Genomic DNA, 27,918 nt, shown 5'->3' on the forward strand with positions numbered 1-27,918 from the left:
GATGTGAGTTTGAAGCCTGTTTGAGTTGTATAAGGAAATTCTGGCACAAACCAACCCCATCCTCCAGGAAATGCCCTAAGGCAAAGTAGGGGACTCCTTCCTGGCTGAAGAGAACTGCTTTGGGTCTGATGGGGACAGGCTAGTTGGTCTGTGGCCTCCTGGAGTTACACTGCAATCCATGCCAGTCTAGAGAAGGCTCAACAATGTGGCAAAATGTGTCCCCTTTCCCTCTCCAGTGGGCCCTTCCTCCTTTTTATACAGTGAAGGCCAAGTGTGACTAAGGGAATCTCTTGCTCCCACTTTAAGATACACAACCAGACAACCCCTTAGGATTGTGGGTGGTATGTGGAGGGGTGGGAAATCTGCTCATGACTGCCTACAAACTAGCTCTCCACTATAGCCTAGCCAAGACTTATTTAAGACAGTATATTGGCACACAGTCCTGGTACTCCTTATGTAGATCAGGCTGGCCTCAAACTCATGAGAGGTCTGCCTCCACTTCCTAAGCTCTGGGACGTACTATCTATCACGTTAGGTCCAAATGAGTATTTTTGTTGTATGAACGGTTCCTGGTTTTCTGAATACTATGTCTCATGGAGGAGCCTTCCAACCTCCGTTTGGCACAATCCTTCCCGAGGCAAGCTGATAACCTGGGTCTCCCTCGTCTATGTGTCATTTTCTTCTGACTTTGAGTTTTGACCACGGCTATGGTGAAGATGGGGAATTGGACTCAGGACACAGATCCTCTGCTTTAGACAGTGAATGGCAGTGAGCTGTCCCAGGACAGGTACCTGTCGTGTCCTGCTTTCAATAACAACGGATGACTGAATTTTCCAGACCCTGACAGATAGTTATTCCCAGAGAGGTCTATTTTGATATACACACAGTCAACATCAAAGACCAACCTGAAGTTAAAAAAAAAAAAAACATTTCTTTTTATTGATCTTGGCTTTGATTTGTACCAACAAGCCCTGGAGACACCAATACAATTTGATCATTAACAAACAGTACTGCGGCAGTTAGAGAAAACATAGACCCACTTCCCAGGCAGTCAACTGCTTCCCAATCCCCCCGCCCCCTCATGCTCCTTGTGCTTCAGTTCAGAAAGATACTGTGTCCCAGCACTAGACAGGCTGAGGCAGGAGGACCACCAGTGGGGGCCCATACGGGATAGGATACATAATGAGACTCTTTTTTTTTTAAAGGAGAAAAAGTAACTTTGAAACTAAATTGTGCAGAACTGACCACATCCATATTAAGGATGGAGATAGTCTTTTACCAAACTCTAGCTGGGTCGCCGGCACTAAGATTTGCGTCTCTGGACTCGAAGAAATTTACCAGCAATTTCCCTTGAGAATCTGCATCAAGGACCAAGATGGCATAATGCAATCCTTCATGTGCTTTGTTTCATGAGAAATAGAATCTTTTCTGCCAGGCATGGCGGTGCCCACCTGTGACCCCAGCACTGAGGTCTCATCCTCCATCTCGGGAGCAAGTTTGGTAGGAGGTGTGCTCTGAGGATACTCGTGTCACTGTGGTGAAAATGGTGTGAGGTTGATTCTACGACTGCTGCCTAGTGTCTTGCTCCACACCAGTGGGCTGTATGACCTACTTGGCTATATTAACTTATCTTTAAAACAGGAAATGGCTGGGTACGTTGAATTTTTTAAAGAAGCAGCTAGGTGTTTGCTGCCTTGACCCTAACCGTTCTACACAGGTTTTAGTTTTGAATGTTTAACTGTCGAACTGAGCACGCTGCAACCATGCAACCCCAAGTTACACTGCACATGACCTACTGTGACATTAGCATATCACCACCTCCATTTCTACGGCCTAGAGATATACTTTATGACTGAGCAGGCAGAGGATAAAGTCACCACTTCATTCCTATTGGGAATGGCATTCAGGAGTCAGCTGGTTCAAGACTTGACCCCTTGACTGTGTGGAGTGAAGCCAGAGGCAGGTGCACGATCTCTGCGATCCCAGTGGTAGTGAACTGCCGTCCTCCACTGAGGAGCAGCAGTGAAAAGTAGGGCTCCTGCACAGGGCGCACAGAGTAGGACATACCCGGGGAGCACAGCAGGCAAACCCATAGGGCTTTGAGTGCTTGAGATCCAGGGCCTTGGTTCTGCCATGTCAAGCCTGCAGCTCCTGATGGTAAACCATCAGGTAACCCCGAGGCCTCTCCAGCCCTCAGACCCAAGGTAGTTTCCTTAAACAAGAACAATCGCCAAACAGGCTTTGCCCTAAAAAAGGAGCCCAATTTGTTTTGATGGAAGTCTGGGCGGCTTCCCTGGCTTCTAGCACTAAGCTAGAACTTATAAAACCCGTGGAGGCAGGTAACAGGCAGCTATGAGTGCACGCACTCCTGGGCAGCCAACTTCCCTGTCAGGCAAGAGCCTGGGGTCCAGACCCCACTGGTGCAGTCAGGGGAGTCCTGGGAAAACAATGTGCTAACGTGAGCAGCCTGGGGGCCACTGGCCCTCCTGAAAAGACACTTTGGGCTTGCTATAGAGGTAGGAAGACAGAGACAGGAACAGGCCAGGCAGAGGGAGAGCCACACAGAGAAGTGGCTTTCCCCCACCTCACACCTGTCCACCCTCTTGCTGGTCACCCGTAGAAAAGCTACATTACTGCCCATTGGATTTCAAGAGCCATGGCCAGGAGAGACAGCCACACGCCTGCAGTTGGGCCTGAAGCTGACATGCGTGCACAAGACAGACTGACACTGCAGATACCCAGAAAGGCAATCTACTGTTGCAGGTGCAGCAATGGGCACCGAGGAGGGGACTCCATGTACCAACAGCACTTAGTCCTTCTGGTGAGGGTGTGCGAGGACTCAGACACGAACCATGGGCAGCAAGTCTAGCAAGAGAGGCCTGCAGTCCAGTTCAGAACATTGTCCCACTCATGAATATTTGTAAAATAATTAAAAAGCACATTCAAAAGTTATAATTTATAGAACATCCAGTATAAAAGCAGTCTTCAAAAAGGGATTCTGGCTCTCAGAAGAAGTCCGCAGCCCTCGGCCTTCTCTTTGGGATGGTGGCTGGGAGCTTCATGGTCGATAGAGGAGTGCTGGCCGGGGAGCTCGTGGGGGTCTTCAGCACTCCGTGGAGTGGCCTCTGTTCCGGGTTGAAGGCCACTCTGGAAAGACCCGTGGGGCTGACCAGGATACTCTTGTCTGTCTTCTTAAATTCTGTCCCAAAGCAAAGTAAAGGCTATTTACTTATTTAGTTGGCTGTCATGTCTGTCCCTTCCAGGTATGCAGGGCTCATGGCTTACCTTCCCCAGGCCCCAGAAATGCAGAAGACACCTAGATACAGCGAGGGGAGCAAGTTCCAGTTTGGGTCCTGGGTTTGCTGTGGACTGTGTGTGCATATGCATGTGTGCTCGGCAGTGACTGCCAGCTGCCTGGGACCTGTCTTCACCTCCAGCTCTATAGGCTGGGCTGCTTAGCTTGAGGAATTTGCTCTTCACTCCTTCCCGCACCCTCTGCTCTCTCTAAACCCACGTGTGCTCACTCATGCAAACAGAGTGTTTGCTCACACCCATGTCCACACAAATAAGGTCTTAAATTCATGTTAAATTTAACTCGGCACTTGAGAGGAGGCAGGGGTTGTGAATCTTTGTGAGTTCCAGGCCAGGTGCAGCCACATACTTAGACTCTTCAAAACCAAACAAACTATAAACCAACCACACCTTCTTACAAGAGCCCTTTGCTTCCTCTGATCTAACAGTGAGAGCGGTCCACTATTTAGTGGGCAGTGCAGCTCCAGCTGAGGCAGCTATAGCTAAGGAACCAGGGTTTCCCAGCCTCTGAGACAGAACCAGAGAACACCTGGACAGATGCATCTCACCACACCCTTTTCCTGGTGGCCTAAGAAGATCCCAAGTAATCTCTCCCAACCTTAAATCTTAGCATTGAGGAGGCAGAGGCAGGTAGATCTCTATGAGTTTGAGGCTAGCCTGGTCTATATGATGAGCTCCAGACAGCCAAGCCAGGGTTACATAGATATTCCCTGTCTCCAAACAACCCCCCTCAATCAATCAATCAATCAATCAAATCAATCAATCAATCAATCAATCCTGCTTGCCTGCCTGAAATCTTTCCCTTTCCTCAGCAACCCACATCAGATCTGTGAGGAAAGCAACCCTGGCATTGCCTAACTCACTGACCCGGAAATAGACAGGAAAAGACGATGATCAACGATCTCTGGCTGCTGGGGAACCCCAGCCAGATTCAGCTGGTTGGTCCCAAGGAAGTTTTCCAGAAGGCCACCTACTCACCTGCAGTCATGTTTCTGTTCAGCCCAAAGGTGACTTTCTTGGAGCTGGAGGGTGTTTTATTCAGCTGCAGAACAACAAAGGAATAACCATGATGACACAGGTGCTCAGCCTCCTTGCCTGGCAGAACTTAGCCAGGGAAGGCCCTTGCAGTGTTTTTCCTGACCTGCACACACATAAAGGCTAATGGGACAGCATGCTGTAGCCTAAATAGACTTCAATACCAGACTTCTGCCCATGACCTTCACAAACTATTTTTAAGCATGCACAGATTTCCCAAATTAGACACTGTGCATTCCCAGTGAAAAACAGAGAAGAGGGGTAAGGATGTTCAGAATCCCAAATTTATCATCCAAAATGATAAGGATATGTCAGTAACACCTTTCTTTTTGTCCCAGAATTAAAAGAGTTATTTACTATCAGTGTAAACGATGTGACCCAGGGTGTGAACTGCCAGAAGACAATGTTCTGAAGTCACTTTCCTTCTTCTACCTTGCATTCTGGGGATTATACTCAGGTCCTCAGACCTGGGTGGGAGGTACTTTTACCAGCCAAGCCATTGGGCAGGCCCGGCATTTCTAAGCTGTTCTAAGCTGAACCTGCAGCTCACATACAACTGATTCAATTGGGTTTAAAATGGGGTCAATGGGCAATGGGTATGAATTGACAATCTTCGTTGGAGATCGCACCCAAGGCCTTGATATGTGCTAAGCAAATGCTCTACCACTGGGACCCCACCATAGATCAAACCTCTCAACACTGTGTAAAGGACTTCAAGTTGTCTACATATCCCAACTGTCTGTCCTAGAAGCTGGCTCACTGTAAGAGCTGGGCCCTTCCCGAGTATGCTGCGACGTTCTCCCATCTGTGTGTGCCTGGGCAGGCTGTCAGGAGGACGCTGGGCTCTGCCAGCCCCGAGCCCCACCTTACCAGGTGGACTGGAGCACTGCACCACAGAGCTCAGCACACCTGGCTTCGTGTCCCCGTGGAGGGCTCACCTGGACAGCAGGACCTTGGGGACGGGAGGCAGAGCTGTTCTTGGCTTTCCTGAAGAACAGGGGCTTTGGTAAAAAATGAGTGTCAAACTTCACAAAGTCGTCCTCTATTTTCAGTGGCTTCTTCAGAGTCCTGTTGATTCCCTGTGAGAAGGATGAGAAGCTGAGAGAAGAGTCCTATCCTGGCATCTTGCCAGGCTCGCACCAGGACAGTGTAGTGAGGAATCGCTGGAGGCTGACCCACCCCAAGCTCCTTCGCCCACAGCCCAGTGTCCTCATCAGCTCTGTCAGGGACTCTCCTGCTCAGTGGAGCAGGACCTCACTTCTGGCACCATGCCGTAGGGATGCTGCTATCTTTTCAGCAGTAAAGTCCCCCCCTTCCCCTTTTCTAACTTTGTGTTCTAACACAGGGCCTACAGTCTTAATAATTCTTCCTTTCAAGGTCCACCGGCTAAGTCAGAACTCATTTTTCTATTTGGGATCAGACACTATGTGGGCTGTAAGTCTGGTGTGGAGGATACAGCTGCTATGTGGCTCTGCTCAGGGGTCCCCACATCTGGGGAGCTGAGTGCAGAGCCACCATGTTGGCTGTTTGGTTGGAGCATAGTGGTGCTTCCCTTGCTGAAGCTGAGGCCGCCTTCTGGCACAGCCCAAAACAAGCCCCGCCCAGGAGCAGACAGCAGCCACCTCCCTAGACCCCAAGTGATTAGCAATCATCCCAGTTCCAAGACCGCTTGCCAAGGGCACGAGAGTCAGGCTATGAGGAAAGAGGTGCCTCTTCCAAGGGCAGGGCGGGAGGCTGAGATGATGTGCAAGCCGGCCCAGTGCTCTGCTTTCCCTCAGAAATCCTTGACTGTCCATGAACTCACCTGGCCAAGGATGGGCTTCAAAGTCACAGGCACTGCCAAGCAGTGTATGTAAGGACTGGTGCTGAACAAGGCCAGACATCTCCCCATAAAGGCAGAGAGTCACTATCTCGGTGGCTTGTGGGCCAGAGCAATGAGCACATGCTGCGGTGTTTGCTACACGTGCAGCCCGGCAGAGGCAGTATGCTTCCTAGACAGGCCACGAGGCAAGAGCTCGGGTCCTTTACAGCTCTAAAAGTCCACAGAAAAAGAAAATCCTTAAATTAACCCAAACGTTCTAAGAGCCCCTTGCCACAGGGGCTGCTGGGCAGTGGCCCAAGAGGGCAATGTTGGGGGCCTGACTCTGACAGCTTCTTAGCTCCATGCCTGTCCTTTCCTGTCCTAAGGGACATCGGGTGGGGGACAGGTGACAGCACTGAATGGAGCAGCTGCACCTGGCCACTGAGGCCGGAGCCTGTCATTTGCTTGTTGGTGAGAGCGGTTATAAAGCAGTGTACCGAGCACTGCTTCGCTGAGGTGTGCCTCTCCCTCTGCCCTATCCCTAGTAGACAGCCAGCGAGTCCTCCGAGCACAGCCACTGAAGCCCCCCCCCTGAACTCTGGGCCCTTCCCGTCTTACCAGAGCTTGGTTCTGCCCAGCGCTGGATTCCAACACACCGTTCGACGTCTGCTTCATTTTTTCCCTCTTTTTTGAGACTGCTGTTTTTTGACTGGACAGATCACAGGGTTCAAGGGTGCTGGATGCTATCTTCTTTTGTAACCTCTTGCACCAGGGCTGGGTAGTCTGGCCATCATTCCCCTCCACTGAGCTTGTTGGGGTACCTGCCTTCTGTACAGTGAGGTCACCACTGCTCACAGGGGGAGGTCCCAGTTTCCGTTTCCTTTTCCGGGCTTGGATACCTTCTGGGGAAGAAATGTGTGCAGCAGAACTCTGAGGATGGCTGCCGACAGTGTCATTCTTTGACATCTCCTCCTGAGGTAAAGCGGTAGATTTCCAGATCTCTCTGTGGGCCCTCAGGTTCTTCCTTTTCGGCCGCTTCCTTTTATTGCGGATGGGCATGACAGGAGTAGGTTCGGAGCTGTTCTCCCCGATGCTGGACACGGCCTCTGCTGTGGGCTCAGTCCCGCATGCTTGTGGGGCCTGCCTCTGGGCGGCGTCAGGCTCCCTGTCAGCACTCGGTACTGTGGGCGTGGCAGCGGCATCCAGGCCCTGAGTGTCAGGCTGGAGGTGGTTCCTCTTCTTCCTCTTCCTCTTCCTCTTGTGAATGTGGCCTCCACTGTCCTCTTCACCAGCAGGAGAGACCGTGCTTCCTACAAAAATGCAGACCAATAAGCAGAGCCCTGCTGGTGACCACTGGCAGCCAGGGTTTTGTTTTGTTTTTTAAAGACAGGGCTCAGGTAGCTCAGATTGGCTTCAAATCTGCCTTACAGCCAAGGCTGCTGTAGGAGCCCTGGTCCTGATGCCCAGCTCTCACGAATGACAGGATACAGGTGCACAGCATCACAGCACACTCCTTTAGAGGCAGGCTCTCACCACAGAGCTGCTCAGGTGGGCTGGGCAGATGGCTTAGGAGGTAAAGTGCTTGCCGTCAAAGGAAGAGGACTTGAGTTTGGATCTACAGAACCCATGTTAAAAACTAACTATGGTGGCATGCCCCTGTGACCCCGAGAACCATGAGACCAGTGTCTACACAGAAAATAACAGAACCTAGAGAATCTGTGGGTGCGGTGCTGCTGGCATAGCACCCCAGCACTCATGAGTTTGAGGGAAACCCAGGCTACATAAGATGGCTCTAACTCAAAGAACAAACCTCCCCCCCTCTCAACCCAACCAAACCGAATTACAAAATACAAATGACCTCAAGGGCAGAGTTACCCGGATGTGAGTGGGAGGTGACCCTCGTCAGCCCTGACTTCGGGCTTTGCGGCTTACCTTTCTCCCTTTCTAAGGCAGCTCTCTCTAAAAGCTTTTTTCTTTTCCTCTTGTGCCTTCTCTGACCGAGGGCTTGACCATTTTCCTCAGCAAAACTGAGTTGAGCACCATTGCCTGTAGGTTCCAAAGGCATAGGTCAGCTTCCAAGGCCTTTTGCATCTGTGGCAACAGCCCAGGCCCCGGGCCCCTCCCTGAACCATCCAGCTAAGACTTCTGAGCCTGACTTCAGCTCCATCACCTGCACTACCGGGCACTTTCCCAAACCAACTCAAAGGCTCCTGACTAGAATACACACTGGACAGTGACTGGTGGAATTCTCAGTCTAGTCAGCTTTACATCCCCAGTGGCCCCATCCAGTCAGGGCACAAGGAACAGAAGAGCTAGCTCACTGGCCGGCTCAGGTTTAAGCAAGACATGCGTCCCAAAGGAAAATGAAAGGTACTGAGACACCCGAATTTTCTTTTTAACAAAGGATTTTAATCTTCCTAGGCCAGTTTTGCCGGCCTGTATGTTGTACATCATGTGTATGCCTGGGGTCTACAAGGGCCAGAAGAGGGCACTGACTGGATCTCCTGGATCTGAAGTTATAGGCGGTTGTGAGCTACCATGTGGGTTCTGGAACTGAACCTGGGTTCTCTAGAAGAGTGGCCAGTGCTCTTGACCATGGAGTCACCTCTGCAGCCTTCCCTTCCCCCATTAAAAACTTAATTTTAGAAAAGCACCAATAAAATTTTAAATAAATACCACACAGGTATTCCCCCCCACAGGAGGCGCTGGATGGATGGAAAGTATGCACAAAGGGTCTTGCACTGTGGCATTTTCCAGGGGACTTGCTTAGGTGTGCCAGGTGAGCCCAGTGAGGGCGGCCGCCCCAGGAATCACTTTCCCTACACACCACGTCTCACATCTGCCAGGGCTGCCCGGGGTGGGGTGCATACTGGGTGATCACATCTGGCAGGGCTGCCCGTGGTGGGGTGCGTACTGGGTGATCACATCTGGCAGGGCTGCCCGTGGTGGGGTGCGTACTGGGTGATCACATCTGGCAGGGCTGCCCGTGGTGGGGTGCGTACTGGGTGATCACATCTGGCAGGGCTGCCCGTGGTGGGGTGTGTACTGGGTGAGAACAAGTCTTCTTACCTTCAGAGAGGTCCTGGAACCTGAAAAAGAAAAGAGCACACGGAAGTTCAGAGAGTTCACAGCTCAGGTTTTGAACATAAAGCAGGAATCTGGATTCTCAGTGCTTACCCTCTCTTCCACGGAAAGGTGAGGGGACAGGCCCACCTAGGGATTTGGAGTCAGGAAGGAAGAAGCCTAGGACAAAGGTGCCTTCCATTTTATCAGCTCTGCAGAGGACACAGTGGCACACAATACCAAGAGACCCAATGTCTTTCTCACTTGTTTCTGAAGGCTTAACACGCTGCTATATTCAGAGGTGTGCCCAGGAGGGTTCTCTTTATGCAGCGTTATCAGACCAAATTACCAAAGTTGAGGATATGAGAGATGTACATGTTGTTGGGGAGGGTCACTGGGGTGGTAGGCCAGCCCTAGAAGCCACACTGGAGTACCTGGCACGCCTTTAGAGGCCTAGCTATAAAACATGAAACTTACGGATGCCATCTTCTAGGGTATTCTTTAAGAGCCATTTTTTATGTTTGCATGTAAGAACATTGCATGTAGAGGTCAGAGGTTGATACCAGGTATCTTCCTCAGCCACTCTCCACTGGGCTCTCTCATCTGAACTCAGAGCTTATCAATTTGGTTAGTCTAGCTTGCTTGCTAGCTTACTCTGGGAGTCCCATCTCTGCCTCCCAACCAAGTGAGCTGCCTTGCTGCCTGGAACTTCATGGGCGCTGGAATTAGATATGAGCCTTCACACCTGCCAGGCACTTCCATAAGTACTGAGGATCCAAATTCTAATGTTCTCTCACACCGTGGCAAGTGCTTTACCCATTGGGCCACGTCCCTAGCTCCTTTCTAAAGGCATTCATAACATAAAGGATCACGCTCAGACCAGTACCTGCTAACCCCAGCAAAGGACGTGACCAGACAGCTGCTATGCAAAGTCAAAGTCAGCCAGAATACATCAATTGGCTTTCTGACTAGTCACCTGTATGTCACTGTGGTCCTAAAGACACCGATGCTGACTTATAAGATAATGGATTATCTGACTTTTTTGGTACAACTCTGCTGGAAGGCGAGGGTGAACATGACTTAACTGAAGCCCTGTGTACCTTGGCATGCCAACGGTGACATGAGAGGAGCACGCTGGCACCATTGCCCTACGGCTGTGTGACATGCTGAGCAGGGCCGCCTCTTCGTTTGCTATGTGGCTATGAATAAAGTGACAAAGGATAAAGAAGAAAAAGGAGGCAGGGGTGAGGTGTGTGTGTGTGTGGGGGGGGGGAGGGCGGGGAGAGAAGGCTGGAAAGGTGGCTCAGAGGTTCCAGAGGACCTGAGTTTAGTTCCTGGTAACCCCCACTGGGTGCATCACAACTGCCTGTAACTCTAGTTCCGTGGCACCACTTTCTTCTGGCCGCTGTAAGAATGCACATCCAGACACACACTGACACATTTAGCAGTAAATACATCTTTAATGTGGGAGAGCGCTGGCGTGGCCACAGGATCTCACTTGCTACTTACTTTCTGACTAGTCTGCAGAGTCGCTTCCTGTTGAAGGGCGGGGTGCTCTCCGAGTTGGCTATTTCCAGGAGTCGGTCAGCAACAGCCTTATAGTCAAACTACCAAGAAGAGACAGCAAACATGAGCATCAGTGAGACAGCCTGGCCTATCTGAGTCACCTAGGTGTTCCTGTCTTCTCCAAACTGGGGTCTTATGCCCAGAGCAAACTCTGCATGGTGGGCTTCTTCTTACGTGCACCCTGGGTTCTCAGTCTTACACGCTATAATAGTCTTTACTATTTCAAAGCACAATTGTGTATGCATGTGTGTAGTGGCACATGCCTTTAATCCCAGAAATTGGGGAGCAGAAAATCTTTGTGAGTTCAAGGCCAGCTGGTTTACATGGCAGAGTAGCCAGGGCTACATAAAAGACCTGGTAACCAACCAACCCACCCACCCACCCTCAGCTGGCGCAGTGGTGCACAGCTGCTTTCCCAGCACTTGGAGGGGCAGAGGATTGTTGAGTCCCACTCCAGCCTAGACTATATAGCAAGATTCTGCTTAAAAAACCCTCCCCCATACTAGGGCTGGTGTTACTGCACAGAGGAAAACAGACAACAGTGCTTAGAAAATGGGGTTCAGTGTCTTTCAAAACCCACTTCATTGACTATCATTTCTGATAGGATCTTTCTGTGTAGCCCAGGCTGGCTTCAACTCACAGAGACCTGTCTACCTCTGCCTCCTTGAGTGCTGGGATTAAATGTGTGCACTACCATGCTTGGCTTAATTGTTTTTTTGTTTGTTTGTTTTTGTTTTATCTTTTGAAACAGGAATTTACTAGGTAGCCCAGGTTGTTCTTGAACTCGAGACCCTCCTATGTGCTGACAGTCCATGTGTGCAATACCATGTCAGCCTAAAACCCCACTCTTTCAAGTTTGTCCCCTACAAGCTCATTCTAAGAACGGTGACATTAATTACAGAAGAGATTATAAAGGACTTTACATTTTAGGCCCTATGGCTTAATGAGCTCTGACCCTAATTCTCCAGCTGAGCCACCCCAGGTCAACCCACATTCTATAAAAAGCAAAAGCTGCCCCCACCTGGAGTGGTGACCCTGAATCTTTCAAGGCTGCACAGACATCTCTTTCTCTGCTGCCAACGACCCCATCTCTGAGGCATTCGTCCAGTGCTGCCAAAACACACCAAAGACAAAGACACAGTCTTGACATTCAGTCCCTCCAGGCTCTGGGTTCAATCCCATTACCAGGGAGACCACCAGTGACTGCTGCCCCAGGAGATACTTGAAATTAGTCTCTTAAAAATCCCAGCCTTTATTTTATATGCAAAGCTCAAAGTTTTGTCTGCAGTACCATCCCCACCTCTATAAAACAACTCAAGACTGCTGGCAGGAAGTGTGTGCTCCTGACTGCACGGCAGCTCTCACAGGCATGGGCTAAACACCTCACAAAGGAGGTGAACGTCTAGAAGGGACAGAATCTATTGGACTTCGAGTGGGTGGTGTTGGGTTTCTGCCCGGGGACCAACATGTGTCTCTTATATACCGTGCTTTATTTTTTTGGGAGGCCTATATTCAGTGAGATGCCAACACAATGCTTGATGAAGACTTAAAACCAGAAACAGAGGGGCCAGTAGGCTTAGTCAGGCAAGTACAAGGGGCCTGGGTTCAACCCTCAGAATCCACATAAAAAATGATGGGCATGGCAGTACAGGCTTCTTGGCTGAGCACAGGGAAGCAGCAACAGGTGTGTCCCTGGGACTCAACAGCCAGCCAGTCTAGCCTGTTCAGGTATCTTCCAGGCCAATGAGGAACCTCATCTCAAAATAAGGGGTGGGTCAAAGCTGAGGAGTGAGTCCCAACGCTGACATCTGGCTTCCACACGAAAGCATACACACATGCATGTGCATGCACACACACAGACAAAACTGGTATATACAAACAAGCAAAACCCAGGCAGCCAACCAACCCAGCAGAAAGGAAAGAGTGTAAGAAAAAGTCTCTCACCAGCCTTCTTCCCACCGACCACCTTCCTACAGGCCAGCTCGTTTGCAGGGAGGCCACCACTATCCTCTTTGGTTTTCTGCTCTTCCACAGACTCTTCAGGTACAAAGGCAGACTGATGTACAATGACTTCAAAAACACCCCTTGCTACAGTCTGTACCAGCGTGTGGCTGAGGGCAGAAGCACATTGGAGAGAATGAGATTAAAGCACTCGGCCTGGAGCCTGTGCAGACGGAAACACAGTGAAGAACAGCCAGGGTAAGTGTGTGCACATGCATGTTCCTGCCAACTGTTAGCAGGGACTCAGACACTCCTGAAGCAGGGCCACTCAAGATTCACATGCCACAGGACAGACAGACAGACAGACAGAAATCTGGTATGGGAGAGCATCCTAGATAGGCAGCCAAGCGCTGTTGACAGGGGCTAGAACCTCTGCTTTCTGAGCAGGATCTTGTGTAGTCTGGGCTGCCTGCCACTGTGCTGCATGACAGAACCCCACCCTTGGGCACCAATAAAAGTACTGAGAACACACGGGCCAGAGCCACTTACTCCTTAGTCTTGGCAGCAATTCTGCAGAATGGATCAATTAACTTGAGGTTCTGATCCGCTAAGAGCTGCAATTCAGACATAAGACAGAGAGAAAGTGAGAGAAGACAGCCTTTTCTCTTCTCTGACATGTTCTAGAACAGGAAGCACCTGTCCCTCTCACAGGTCACACGAAAGCCTGTCCAGGCAGTCCCAGACACACCGTAGGAACTGCCCAGGGCCTCACTCTGGCTTTTCTGGGTGTCTCAGTACAGAGACCCAAAGCACCACCAACTGGTCAGGGCTAAACTGCAGCACTCAAGTGGTTTTAGACACCTGGGTGTGACACCTGCCTAACAGAAGGCCCTGGCTAGCTACAGAACCACAAGGAAAATATGAATTCTATATGGATGCCGACTAAGAGCATGAGACAAAGCCATTCTTTATATTTAAACTTCATTCATTCGTTCGCTGATTCAGTGTAAGTGTATATGTGTTGTTCCTCTTAAAAAAAAAAAAACTTCATTTCTAAGTTCTTTTTATTTATATGTAAATAAATAAAACATTCACTACAGAATGTCAAAGTGAGCAGGAGAAATCGTTTATATTCCTAAACTGAGAAAATCATCTCTATATAAAAGTGTACCTTTTCTTTCTAGCCTTTTGTCTATTTATATTGGGTAATCTGTATAGTGTTATATAGTGTTATCACGCTGCCTTTCCTACACAGCTTTGGGAATACTCAATATACCCTGCCTTTTCTTTTCCCATTGGATTCTGTGAGTTGTTTTCAACTTTCTCTGCAGGGGGAGGAGGCAGGGTCTTGCTATATAGCACAGGCCGCCCTGGAACGTGAGATTTACCTGCTTCAGTGTTGAGATTATAGATGTATACCACCAAGTCTGAACATGGGGTCTTGCATTCCTAGCTCAAATGACTTTCCTGCCTCAGCTACTCCAGCAGCTGTGTGTGGCTCAATCCTACTTTGGAGGTAATATTTCGCAGGGTGGTGGTGGTGCACGCCTTTAATCCCAGCACTTGGGAGGCAGAGGCAGGCAGATTTCTGAGTTTGAGGCCAGCCTGGTCTACAGAGTGAGTTCCAGGACAGCCAGGGCTACACAGAGAAACCCTGTCTCGAAAAAACAAAACAAAACAAAAAAACCCCAAAAAATAGAGGTAATATTTCTAGATAAACGCAGAGTGTACAGTTCTGTTTACAAGTCTACTAGGTGTCTGGGACGGGGTCCCAGGAGGGGAGAAGTCACTGAGAGGCTGCTGTTTCTGATAGCACCCATAGCAACCCTGGGCATTGTAGTCCCACCCCACTGCTGGCTGGGCAGCACTGCTCCTCACCTCTCCCCCGCCCACCGTGGAGAGCTCATCCAAGTACACATCAATCAAGTGGGATCTCACTCCATCGGGAGACTGACTCTCAGGACTCAGGATCTCCTTCATCAGGATGTCCAAAAAAAGTGTGATTTGGCTGAAAAACAGGAAAAAAAAAAAAAAAAAAAAAAAAAAAAAAAAAAAAAAAAAAAAAAAAAAAACAACCAAGCACACAGCTGTTTTTTAAAAGACATACACTATCACCAATACCTCCCTCCTTCAAAGAACAGACAGACTCAGTAGTTTACTGTTCATACAGCACAGCAGTCAATGGGAGGCCCCACGGGAAGAAACAGTTCCTCTATCAGCTACAAGTGACTGTTTCAGGCCCGCTGCTGGCTTTAAACTCCCTGGGACCAGCATCTATTTACTTCTCATAGTACTAAATATGGCAGACATAGATGAGCCAATTCATGTTTTTGATGACCTAAAACCTCAGAGGACCCTATCAGTCCATAAAGATGCTGGGAGGGCGGGGGGAAAGAAGGATCAAAACTAGGGCCTCATACCCATTAGGCAAACGCTCTACCACTGAGCCATCTAGCAACTCTGACATGCTTTAAATGTCACCACATGTCAACGTAAATAGTTTACCAACCTTTCTTCCCAGGCATTCCGCTTGAGAACTTCAAAGGACTGCCTCAGGACCAGGCGGATCAGCTAGAGGTTGATATTTTTATAATAAAAGTAAAAAGTAGTGATCATCTTGGCAGAATGAGGACCCCAATTCTGGATCCCCAAAGCGAGATAATATCTTTAAATCTATTCAACTTCTGGATTAACAACATTAAGCCTGACAGTGGTATGTGCCTGTACCGAAAGCCAGAAACCAGCCTGCACAGCACACAGACTGCCTCCACAACCCCTAGAAAACAAACAAAACCAATATAAGACACGTCAATGTTCCCTAGCCTCATTCCCCGCAGCTCAGACAGGGACAGAGGCACCTTCAGCATATGACTGTGATTCTGCCACACCATGCCTGGACTTTCATCATTTTCTTGCTTGCATGGAGGCTAGGTCTGAAGATAGCCAGGCAAGGCAAGTCTTGTCTGAGACCCTCACACCCAGGTTCTTGGGTGTGGGTCACTTTCTTCCCAACAGCCTTTCTTTCTCTTAACTCCACTGCTTACAAATCTATAAAACCTCTTAGCAAGCTGGGTGGTGGATGCTTGGGAGGCTGAGGCAGGAGGATCACTTAGTTTGAGGCCAGCCTGGTCTACAGAGTGAATTCGGGACAGCCAGGGCTACACAGAGAAACCCTGTGTTGAAAAAGCAAAACTAACCAGTCAACCATCCAACGTTCCCTCCCTCCCCCAAAAGAAACCCTTTTTATCAAACTCTAACTCAGCTTCAAAAAGAAAAGAAAAGGTGCCAGGTAGGTGCACTGGCGCCAGGCTGCACCCAGCTTTCTGCTGGTCTTCAGACAGAACACTCTGTGTGTAAACTCTTCAAGCCAGCGTGGAGGATGCAGCACCTTACCATGTAGTACTTGTCCAGCCGCAGCTTGTCTATCCCTTGCCACTCTCGATTCATGGTCTGCCAGAAGGTCTGAATGAACAGGTGCTCTGCAGGGACAGGAGGCTCTCAGTGCTCTGCTGCCGAGAGCACACAGCAAGAAGGAAGACGGGAAACACAGCTAGTTCTCTTTATATAGCTATCTCAAGAAGTCTTGGACAGGTGGAGCTTGGCCAAGGGCTAACTAAGCTCACCGATTGCTTTACAGCTACATAAAGACATTACAATAGACCCACCAGCATCTGTCAGAACACTCCAAAGCGCTGTTCTTTATCCACCTCAAACCCACATTTCTGTTAAGTGTTCCCTGAAGGCACCCTGTGGCCCTTCCTACCACATCTTCGTCCAACCAACCCCAGTCTAGTGACAGCGGTGAGGAGCAGCCTTACAGCGAGTGCAAATGTAGGCTTTTCTGATGTTCTGTGCCATCTGGTGACACACAGCACATTATTCAATCCACAGACTCCTTATTTACTGATTTTTGAACACTCCCTTTGAATGTAGGGTCTGGCCGCTCCTCAGGCTGGCCTGGGACCCTCATATCTCCTGCCTCAGCCTTCAGAATGTTGGGATTAGAGATATAATAATACCATGCCCAGCACAATTTATTAACAAACGCAATCTTTATTATACAACAAACACAGACTCTTATGCAGAATCTTAGGTGTTGTAAGTCAGCCAGAATTCAGAGTGTGTCAAACAGAACTGACTGCTGTCCAGCTTCAGAAATCTGCACCTTTTCTTTTAGGTAGAGAAGGGTTACCTTACACTTTTATTACAGTGGTTCACCATCAAGACAGCTCTAATTTTGGCCAGTGTCCACCTGCCAGGCATGTACTGGCAAAGGCGTCCCAGCTTCTAAGTGTGAAAGTAAGCTGAATTAGGAGACTTTGGAGGAGAGCTGACCAGCCTCTGCAGTGTCATACAATCTCTGTTCAACACTAGAAGGACTCTCTCATGTCACAAATTCCCAGAAGACCAGAAGAAAAGCAATGACTATGTTTCCCAGGTAAGCTATCAAACCTGCTACCAAAGAAGTCAGAGCCAGGAAAACGGCAGGACTTACGAGCCTCCGAGCTGTTTACAACGTGGATGAGTTGGGAAATAATGTTCGCTAGTTCCTCCTGCAAAGGTGGGTTGGGGAAAAACATCAGTTATTAGATGGTCACACTGATAAGGGTACTGTGGGCTGCATCCACCTCCTGCACTGAGAAAGCCTGTGCTCTTGTTCTAGGTCTGTGGCTGACAGCCCAGGTTTTATTAAATGTGTAAATCCAAACTTCAATCAACTACTGGGCTAATGTCATATGTTTCTGGAAAAATGCTAAAACTATGTTCAAGAAAGCATCTCTGGTAAGAGGGTTGAATGATTCCAGGAAAATAATCTCCCTGCCACCCCCATCCCTTATTTTGGAGACAGGATTTTTCTACACAGCCCCTGCTGACCTGGAATAAACTCAGCAGGCTTTGAACTCACTGAATCTGCCTGCCTCTACCCCGAGCTCTGGAATTAAAGGTGCGCTACCATGCCCCACTCCATTTTTAAGATGCAAACTAAACTGAGTATACCATGAGTACAGAGCACAGAGCCTCCATGCTGGTGCTTGTGCAGTGGGGTCTGTATCCAGTCTCCTATTAGGCCTGGTCAGAGGAGGGCTGGAATGCCAACAGACTCATCAAGGTTGTGCTTTGGGCAAACTGCTTGTGACGCAGCAGACTCCATTCAGTAGAACCAAGTGGCTGAGCCTAGGAGGAAGCCTTCCATTTTCCTGCTACCTGAAGCTGGGAGCCCTTCCTGGCACTGCTCCCGTCTTCTATGCCCAGCGTTCCTTATTTGTCTTGAATGAACTCCAAGACTTGAAAATGATGTTCCTTTTTGCTGGTTCTCTTCCTCCACTAAAGCTGCTTGTTGCTCCCTCTGAATATAATCTTACAATATTTTGCTCTGCTATCCCACTCAAAATATGTTCAGTAGAATCAGCAGTGAACTGAGACAAGTCACTACATGTCCTGAGAAAAGTAGCAAGGTTTCACATACAAGATAAGTGCGAGCCAGGACTCTACACTGTGGCTCGTGTGTTGTGACCCTCACTCCCTTGCTACCGAGGTAGGTCTAGTTTCAGATATTAGAATAAAATTCTTCTACAGTAGTATGAGTGGCAAGCTCAGTGGGCAGGAATAAAAGCTGGCATGTGCATTCTGGGCACCAGGGCATCTCATGGTGCTTTAGCCACAGGGCCCGGGTGCAGAAACTGAAACTCAGCAGGTCACTGACCGCCTTACTTATGCACCAGGCCCTCTGGGACCTTCACTAGCCCACTGCTGTGCTTCTGACCATGCATTATCAACAACAGAAAATAAAACAGAAACGTTAAGAACGTCATGTAAAACCTACCATAGAAGCTATGAAATGACGAGAGCAATAGGGGATTATGACTTAGCGTGTCCGATATGTCTGAAAGCACAGCCTAAGTGCCCGCCGCCCCTTCCTGAGGGGACAAGAGCTGAGACAATGGCTCCTTGAAGCATTTACTTCCATCTGTTTGGGGATGGCAGCGGATTGGCGGAACGTAAACGGTCAAGTCTCTTATCCATCGTGGCAAAGGTCCAGGACCATGACGAGGGGACTGCGTTACCTGCAGAAGGGGCTCGTCCTGCACCCACATGCAGTAGAAGAGTCCTTTCCATATTTTTAGGAGTTCTTCCTGACTGAAACTTCCTGCAGGAGAAAACAGCACAAGCACCTTAGTTTACACTCTTTCCTTAATGTTTACAGTCACTATACAAGTGGCAAACCTACTACGTACATTCCCTTCCTCTGCACACCTTTTCCTAGACCTGAAGTACATCTCATGCTAATGGCTTACGTTCCAAGCAAGCCCGTGAAGCACCACACATGCATTGTTTGTTATCAGCCAAGGGAGGGTGGCCATGGGGGCAAGTCCTTATCTGCATGTGAGACACTAAAACTAACCCATGTGCCTGGGATAGCAGTTGCTGAGCACACACACGGCCTTGAACTTAGCCCTTGAACCGACAATAGAAGAAAGGAAGTTTCACTGTCTTCAGGAAGGAAAACCACAAATCCTATAAAAGATGCAAGAGTTTCCTGTCACAGAGTGTCCCTAGCAAAGGGCAGGACCATTCCTGATCCACCCCCAAAGACAGAAGTCTAGGCCAGCCTGAGGATGGGTCTGCTGCAGTGTACTTTTAAAAGGGTCCAGCCATGGGTAAAAGTCAACCATGCCTCATCTTCTGAATGTGCCAGCCATCACTTCTTAGGCAGCTCTTAAAATGGTCTTCGCCTGTTTTAAGTGGCATGCCCTGGAGGGGTCACTGCTCTGACCAACCACTTGTCTCAGGGCTGCCGGTTCATGGCCTACAGTTTCCTGGTGTCAGAAAGCAAAAATGACAGTGAATGATGAGGCTAGGGGACAAGGAACACCCTCGGCTCTGATGTGCCACACACAGTCTCTATCTATGTGACTGAGAAGCAACAGAAGTCTTTTCAGCACCACACTGGAACAAACTAGATGAATAAAAGCAAGACTTTCCTTTTTGCTGGTTTGTTTCCTTAATTTTTGAGACAGGGTCTTGCTACTTACCTCAGACTGGCCGAGATCCTCCTGTCTCTGTTTTCCACCTCACACAACTCAAGTATGTATTTGAAACCAGTGTGCTTATTAACTCTAAAAGATACTTTTAAAATGGCAAAGAACCATCGCAATAGACTCATGCTCCTATAGTATACTCACGGCCAATTTTATTTTATGACTGATTTAAGAGCCATCTCTGGGCTGGGGAGATGGCACAGCAGGTGACACCATCTGTTATGCACCAGGACCTGACTGAATCTTCAGCTCCACATAAAAGCTATGAGTGCTTTTGATTTCCAATGGTCAACTCAGCCTAGCAGAAACACTAAGCTTCAGGTTTAGTGAGAGAACCTGCTTTAAGGGAACAGGGTAGAGGAATCATGGAAGCTACCCAATATCCTCTATGGCTTTTACACACCCTCCCAATGCTCTCCCCAAAAGGTTTTTAAAGAAAGGTTTTTCTCCTGTCAATACCTTTGTAATGTTGCAGTTTGATTCTTTTGTGGTAGTTTTCTACTTAAAATGAAGACAGAAAGTATGGGAGTATATACCTTTAATCTCAGTACAGATGCAGAGTTCCAGCCGAGGCTACTTAGCAAGAGCATCTCAAACAAACAGTCCCCAGTCCCCAACACCAGGGTGACAGAAACCTTAGTGTAGTTCGCTAATCTAAGCACATTTCCTTAAGCGAGCCCCACACACAGCAGATGTGCTAGCCGGCCTCGCTCCGATAATATAAATATGGCACAACCCCCAGCACCTGGCTAACTGCAGCCACAACTTTCTTGTCATGGTAACTTGCTCCAATTTAATCATGGCCCAGGATTACACATGTCCCTAGAGAACTGTGGTTTTGGGTGAGGACTGGTAACTTCTGACATTGCTTCGGATTCCTTGGATCAGACCACACCAAACCATGAGCGGGAACTTATTACAGGAAATCAGCAACACAGACCAGTCGAAAGAATCATATAAAACCTGACCTGTACCTTTGAGTACTGGCATACAGAACACCTAGGGGGCAGAGATACGAGTTAAATAAGACTAAGGGGTTGCATTTTACAAGACTAATGGCCCACATTCTGTAACAAATAAACAGGATGGGTGGGGGGGGCACAAGACCAGCCAAAGGAGTCTTAAAAGATGGTGAGAAAAATCCAGCAGACTGAATAATTTCATGACATCAGACTTTATATTTGTATGATTTTCCTGAGAGTCTTACTATGTAGCCCAGGCTGGCCTCAAATTCTTAAATTTTTCGGCCTCCACTTGTGAGGACCCCTGGGCCTGGCTGAGATCTTTTTTATGACAGTCTTTTAAGGAGGTGAGGTTCTGTGGTTGTCAGAACAGTCCTTACCTTTGGGGACTCCATGTTGTAAGGTGAAAGGAAGTGACACATGAGGAAGGCTGGGCTGGCCGTCCAGTGAGCCACAGGGATCTGCCTGTCTTTGCCTCCCCAGAGCTGGGATTATAAGTGTGTGCTACTACATTTGGCTCTTTCTTTCTTTCTCTCTTTCTTTTTTTTTTTTTTGGTTTTTCGAGACAGGGCTTCTCTGTGTAGCCCTGGCTGTCCTGGAACTCACTCTGTAGACCAGGCTGGCCTCGAACTCAGAAATCTGCCTGCCTCTGCCTCCCAAGTGCTGAGATGAAAGGTGTGCGCCACCACCGCCTGGCTGGCTTTTTCTTAATATGGGTTCTGGGAACAAAACTCAGGTCTTAAGGCTTGCAACTGAGCGATCCCCCCAGCCCTCATCCTGCAGCTTTTAAGCCATGGGAGCCGACTCCTAGCAGAAAGCGCCTATCATCTTTGCAGCCATCTCGGACCATATACCCTAACAAGAGACTTATTTTCAACAGCCTACAACAGCTGAGCACACTCTGATAAACATCTTGTTTTTCCCACATATCTTGTTTTGCAGTTTAGTGCCCCCAGCTGCAAGGCCACGGCACACTGATATCCATGCCTGCAAGACGCACGTGGTATTCATGCCTACAAAGCTCGTGGCAAAGCTTATAAACACCCAGGATTTCCTTTCAATAAAGAAGACTAGAGACTTGATCAGACCCTCTGTCTTATCTCCATTCTTCGAATCTCTTCCATCCCCACTCTCTCTTGCTAGACCCTGTTGTTTGATCCCCTCAGACCAGAGCACTTAGCCCCCAAGTGTGGGGCAGTGGGGTCCTCTACAGGTAGTGACCCTATATGGACTCCTGCTAAGTGAATGTGGGGCCATGAAAAAAAATGCCAACAGTAAAAGCTTTCTGAACGCATAGCACAATTAATTCAAATTAAACACACAATGAATCCAGGGTGTTGCTGGCAGTGCTAGCGTGTGTATGTGTGTGTGTGTGTGGCCCCAGTTCTGAACACACACACATCCATTTTGTACTTTGTATGCCATCATGGCACAATGCCAGTGAACGCCACCTGCAACATCTTCCCTCAGATTCTTGACAACTGTAGGTGACAAACTACAACTTTGTACTCTCCACACAGTTTTCGGCTTTTAGACAAGTGTAATGGTTTAACTGCTGAAAACAAAGACTTTACTGTTTCTGCATGGTTCTTTCAGAGCATGTTCCATCAGATTGTTTAAAAAGTCAAGATGGTGGTGGTGGCATACACCCTCACTCATAGCACTGTGGGCTGGAGGAAGGTGGATCTCTGTGAACTGGACACCAGGCTGGTCTACAAAGAAAATTCCAGGAGTCTCTCTATTACGTAGCTCTGGTAGTTCTAGAATTTGCTAGGTGGTCAAGGCTGGCCTTGAACTCAGAGATCCACTTGCTTCTGCCTCTGGAAGGCCACCAAGACCAGCATAAGCAAGCACTTATTATTCTTATTCTGCATATTGTTCTCATTTTCAATAGGTGGCGAAGGTATATATGTACCAGAAGTTTTAAAAATAAAATTCTTTGATGTAATTATTAGTAAATATTTTGTTCGTAAATCTAGTTTATAAATGAATAGATCTGTATATTTAGTTTCTCAGGTAAAAGGGGTTGTGACTTAGAAGAAAAATTAAGAAGCCCTGTTCTGTTCAAGTCCCCCATTCTGAATATCTACTTCAAAAATATGTATAAGAACCCTGTTTTTACCTAAGAGTTTAGTTGGTAAAAATAGGAACTGATTTTAAAGACCTTAAAGAGGTATGGAGAAACACTGACTACCTGATCTCCTTTCCTTACTGAGGTAAGTATCTGAAGCAGCTTTATTTAATAACTGCGTTCAAAGCTCTCTTTTCTTCTTGGTGATAACTTTCTGAGACACTGGGAGTGAACGCAGGGTCCTGCACACTCCAGGCAAATACTCTGTCGATAAGTTCCTTTTCCTCTGCCCTTTATTTTGTGATGGTCTTTCTGTGTAGCCCAGGCTGGCCTGGAACTTACAATCCTGCCCCAACCTCCCAAGCTCTGGAATCACTGGTGTGACTATCATACCGGAATCACTGGTGTGACTATCATACCTGTCCAGGAGAAGCCTTTTTCTTTTTTCTTTTTTTGAAAAGGTTTCACCCTGAGTTCGAGGCTAGCCTGGTCTACAGAGTGAGCTCCAGGACAGCCAGGGCTACACAGAGAAATCCTGTCTCAAAAAACCAAAAGAAAAGAAAAGAAAAAAAAGAAAAAAAAAAAAAAAAAAAAAAAAAAGGTTTCACTATGTATCTCTGTCTAGCCTAGAACTCACTATTTAGACCAGGCTGACCTTAAATTCAGAGATATACACACCTGCCTCTGTTTCCTGAGTGCTGGGGTTGAAGGTGAATGTCTGGTTGAGGACGAATTTTACATCTTTATATAACCTAGTTTCTGACAGACAACAGTTTAGATTTAGTTATCCTAAAAAGAATGTCACAGATATAAAAGGTATGAAGACACAGGATATACCACTGCATTTTGAAAGACAACATCCAACAACAACCCTCTCCATGCAATGAACACAGGCGCTGTCTGGAGGGCGACACTGTATATTCCAGAGCACACCATAGTCAAAACACACACACATCTCCCTCTTCTGTAACTGTCTGGTGGAGAACCTTATGCCATCAGCAGGAAAGGCACTTTCACAACACCTACAGTGATTCAGCCACTACTAACCATAAGTCCAGTCATCTTATATGAAATCCAAAAGGAAGCTGGGGCTGGGGAAATGGCTTGGCAGTAAAGGTACTGGCCACACAAACCTGGTGGCCAGAGTTCCAGCTTTTGAACCCATGTGAAAACCAAAGGAGAGAACTGACTGACGTTTCTAAATGTGCGCTGTGGCGTATCTACCCCCTCATCGTGTGCACACTAATATTAATAAAGAAGAGGGCCGGGCGGTGGTGGCACACGCCTTTAATCACAGCACTTGGGAGGCAGAGGCAGGCGGATTTCTGAGTTTGAGGCCAGCCTGGTCTACAGAGTGAGTTCCAGGACAACCAGGACTACACAGAGAAACCCTGTCTCGAAAAACCAAAAAAAAAAAAAAAAAAAAAAAGAAGAAGAAGAAGAAGAAGAAGAAGAATAGGAAGCAGCGACACAAACGAAACTACCACAGGGTTGATTTTAAGATGTGCCATAGTTTTATGTTAGTGTTAAATGTTTAAGGATGAGAACTGCTCAGACCGGCAGGGACTGCCCGCTTGGTTCATTGCTCTATTCCCTAAACCAAGAACAGTGTACACAAGAGAACATGGCGCTTTGTGTTTGCTGCATTTATGAATGACCGTATCAGGACTCACTAGCCACCATAACTAAAACACAGTGACCGTTTCATGGCAGTAAAAACCACAGAGCTATTTATTTATGCTGCTGACAGACATAAGACAGTAAGTCTCTCAGAGATTCACTTCCCTCTATCTCCCGAGTGCTGGGGTTAAAGGCATCCGTCCCAGGCTTCCATTGTGCCTCTTTAATCTGCCCCCCACAAATGACCCAGGTCATTTTCCTAAAGCAAATCTCATTTTACCATGGCTTCCCTTGAAGGCCACAGTCTGTCAGACATGGTGTCCTCACCTGCTCTTCTAATTCCTCAGTAGTCAATTAAACTCTTGTAGGCTGAACGCATCAAGCACACTCTTCTCACCTCCTCCCCCTTGCATTAAGGCTTGTTCTACAAAGAATCCCACCCCTTCTGCCCTAGCAGTATCATATCTGAGAGAAATCCTCCTTCACTCTCTCTCCCGCCTCCCTGTTACCTCTAGAACTATAAAATATGTGTCCCTTTTATAGTGCTTAGATACATGAGGGGAGGAAGGGCTATTGGTTTTGAGACAGGATTTCCCAGAGCCAGGACTGGTCTCTACTAGCTATACTGAGAATGAATGACCTTGTCCCCAGATAACTTTGTTTCTGAACTCTATGGTTTGTATCCTTTCCCCCCAACAACACTGTAAGCTTCCCTCTGTCTTCTTAGCCAGCTTGGTCTCCAGAACAGGGCTGTAACACAGAGAAATCCTGTCTCAAAACCCAAAAACAAACAAACAAACCAACCAGTGAGAGCTCACAACTTTAATCCTAGCACTTGGCAGGAGATGTCTCTGAGTTTGAAGCCAGCCTGGTCTATAGAGTGAGTTCCTGAAGAGCCAAGGCTACACAGAAAGACCCTGTCTGGGGGGTAGGAGGTGGGGATCCAAACAAAAGGCACAATGGCATTAAGGGAATAGACAGGCCAGAAATCAGGGTAAAATAAAGGAACTTCTGGTTAAGGCAGAGCAATTCAGGTTATTGAGAAGGCAGGACAGAGATACAGTTCGTGCGTGTGTGCATGTGTAGGATGAAGAATCCAGGGCAACGTAGTAAGAAAAATGGAAGAATGAGATGCGCAGCCGTGGAGCAGCAGGAGAGAACAGGTGTTTGGAGGGGGAAGTAGATGCCATGCCATTGTTGGTACTGAGGCACTCAAGGGACAGCCAGGGGGTAGGCTAATAGCACTAATCTGAGCAGAGGACAGCAAAGATCCGGCTAGGCCAGCAAGTTAGGTTTAGGGACTACCAGCATGTGAATATAGGAAGCCTAACGATACGAGAATAAACTGAATTTCTCACACTCACACACACTCACACACACACACACACAATTAAGAAAAAAATATTTTAGTTTTTTATGCCTTTATTAGACTTCTCAAAAAGTCTCTTCCTTTTTTGGGGACAAGGCCTTACTTGCTCTGTGGCCCTGGCTGCCCTTAGCCATCCAATGCTGGAATTAATGGTATGTGCTCTCATCTGGGGCAGATTTCAATGAAAAACCATTTTTAAAAAAGAGTTAGCAGCCGGGCAGTGGTGGCGCACACCTTTAATCCCAGCACTTGGGAGGCAGAGGCAGGCGGATTTCTGAGTTTGAGGCCAGCCTGGTCTACAGAGTGAGTTCCAGGACAGCCAGGGCTTCACAGAGAAACCCTGTCTCGAAAAACAAAACAAAAAAAGATTTAGTTTAGATGTATGAGATTTGCCTGCTTCTATGTATGTGCACCACGTGCATGCCTGATGTTAGCAGAGGTGAGGGCAGGGGTGACTCCTTTCCAGGAGAGGGTTGTGAGCTGCCATGTGGGTAGTGAGACTTGAACCGATGAGTAATCTCTCCCGGCCCTCCAGACTTCAATTTTAAGCAGATCTAGCAACATGTAACTCAAACTTTAGCCAACTGGATGTAACCTAAAACCTCCACAGTAGGCTGCAATCTAGACTTTACGGATCCACTCAAGAGTTACAGAGCCTATTCTGGATCACTTAAACAAATCCTTGCAATGCATTCCACGGCAGTTAAAATTCAAACGAAAAAGCCGGTGATGTGGCCACACTGCCCCCAGGTTCAATTTTATCTCAACATGCCTTGCGCGCCAACTGATTTCTCTGGCCCAGGGCACACTTAGATCTCTCTTGCGTCTGCCTGGCTGGCTTCCTCCTGTCAAAAATCAACAGAGCACAGGAGGCGTCCTTTAGAGGAACTTTCTCCTGCACTTTTCCACACGACTGTTGCACATTCCCGCATTCACACACGCTCCGCTGCATTGCCATGAGTCCTGCCACCACACTGGTAGAGTTCCTCTCAGGGCTAACTCTCTAACGCACCCCAGCGCCTACAGGCATTATCCAAGGAAAGAAACGAGAAACACAAACGAGTCTCGGCGAACTGGGCCAGTGGTGAGCTCGGACTCAGGGCCAGGAGCTCCGCCGCACAGCCCGTAGCAGCGGCGCCCGCGCCCACTGGCGCGACCCTCGCCGCGCGCAGCGGCGCGGACCCGGGCCCTTACCTGTGTCGCTCTGCGTCCTTGCGCTGAGATACTGCCGCAGCTTTCTCACGGCGCGGTCGCGGACGCCCTTCTCACTGGAGGCCAGCCGCTGGGCGAACTGGAACTCGGAAGACTGCATGGCGGGAGCCATCGCACCCGCTTCAGCATCCCCGGGTTGCGCGCGTGCCGCTTGCTGCCAAGCAATCTGGACTGCGCCTGCGCATTGGCGGCGGCGCGCGGGTGATGGCGTCACCGGTGCGCCGCGCGCCGCTCGCCGCGCGCCCAGGGAGCCCGCGTGGCCCCTGTGCGAGTAGGCGCTGTAGCATCGCTGCTGAAGTACGTCCGGTGGGTGGTCCAGGTTTAGGGCGGCTGACCAGGCGGGTTAGTTGGGGTCAGATCTCCTCCAGCAGGACACCTACGGCTGGTTTGATGCAGTTTTAGAGTCTAAGCACAGCTGACAAAGGTCTGTCGGGGAAGCGGCTATCCTGCCACCTCCATTCACCCAATGTCTGTGGAACTCCGCGGGCTTCCCTGGGCAGACTTGAGACCCAGAGGGAAAGCTGTCATCTAGGCAGCCCGAGGCTTACGACAGCACAGGGACAGGGGACCCCCGCCCCGTTTGCCCCAGGATAGTGCCTTGATTCCTGATGCAACATTATAGAGGGAATGGCCCACCTCCCAATGTCCTGGGACAAGTGCAGAGGTGCAGCTTTCTAGGACAGGTGCAGGATTTATAGAGAGAGAACAACCCATCCCTGCAGCATCAAAGGCACTTACAGAGGTGTGGTGTGGTGAGCAATCCGTTCCTGCAGCAATCCGTTCCTGCAGCGTCCTAGGCTAGATCTCGGGGTGTGTAGTGGCTAAGAGAGCAAGCCTCCCTGTCGCGTCTTGGGACAGATGCAGGCTTGTTGAATGGGGAGTCAACAAACCCATACCCCACAACGTCTGGGTCAGGTGTAGGGATG

The 27,918-nt window shown here is 48.6% G+C and overlaps 2 protein-coding genes across 8 annotated transcripts in view; one reads left to right on the forward strand and one right to left on the reverse strand.

Moving 5' to 3' along the window:
• Window positions 1-906: 906 nt before the first annotated feature.
• Rrp1b (ribosomal RNA processing 1B) lies at window positions 907-27,169 on the reverse strand. Of its 2 annotated transcripts, XM_034524208.2 has the most exons (16): window positions 26,975-27,169; window positions 18,784-18,866; window positions 17,214-17,271; window positions 16,112-16,197; window positions 15,228-15,289; window positions 14,597-14,726; window positions 13,268-13,332; window positions 12,722-12,888; window positions 11,799-11,887; window positions 10,721-10,818; window positions 9,218-9,237; window positions 8,081-8,194; window positions 6,767-7,458; window positions 5,286-5,426; window positions 4,291-4,354; window positions 907-3,199 (listed from the first exon to the last, which is right to left on the reverse strand). In XM_034524208.2, exons 1-16 carry the CDS (start codon window positions 27,102-27,104, stop codon window positions 3,006-3,008), a joined length of 2,193 nt encoding a protein of 730 aa, XP_034380099.1. In that variant the 5' UTR covers window positions 27,105-27,169; the 3' UTR covers window positions 907-3,005. The 2 variants fall into 2 exon arrangements, with proteins under 2 accessions (XP_034380099.1, XP_034380100.1); XM_034524209.2 differs by lacking the exons at window positions 18,784-18,866; window positions 26,975-27,169 and adding an exon at window positions 18,543-18,775.
• Hsf2bp (heat shock transcription factor 2 binding protein) overlaps window positions 27,156-27,918 on the forward strand; it is a 79,899-nt gene continuing 79,136 nt past the window's right edge. Inside the window, exon 1 of one of the 6 annotated variants that reach the window (XM_076916732.1) lies at window positions 27,156-27,298. In XM_076916732.1, the coding sequence (XP_076772847.1) occupies window positions 27,197-27,298 (102 nt within the window). In that variant the 5' untranslated portion in view covers window positions 27,156-27,196. Of the gene's footprint in view, window positions 27,417-27,918 lie in introns of all 6 variants that reach the window. The other 5 variants (XM_076916733.1, XM_034524211.2, XM_076916734.1 and 2 more) reach the window with 5 other exon arrangements.

The sequence above is a fragment of the Arvicanthis niloticus genome, chromosome 20 (genome assembly GCF_011762505.2).
Source record: "Arvicanthis niloticus isolate mArvNil1 chromosome 20, mArvNil1.pat.X, whole genome shotgun sequence".
Taxonomy (NCBI): Eukaryota; Metazoa; Chordata; class Mammalia; order Rodentia; family Muridae; genus Arvicanthis; species Arvicanthis niloticus.

Excerpts from the sequence above, each read along its gene's own strand:
- Rrp1b (XM_034524208.2), bottom strand. The coding sequence starts at position 27,104 with ATGGCTCCCGCCATGCAGTCTTCCGAGTTCCAGTTCGCCCAGCGGCTG. Across the intron at positions 13,333-14,596 it reads CCACGGTGGGCGGGGGAGAG|CTCTTAGCGGATCAGAACCT; the intron begins GTGAGGAGCAGT and ends TCTGAATTGCAG. Across the intron at positions 10,819-11,798 it reads ATTCAGGGTCACCACTCCAG|TTTGACTATAAGGCTGTTGC; the intron begins GTGGGGGCAGCT and ends TCTTCTTGGTAG.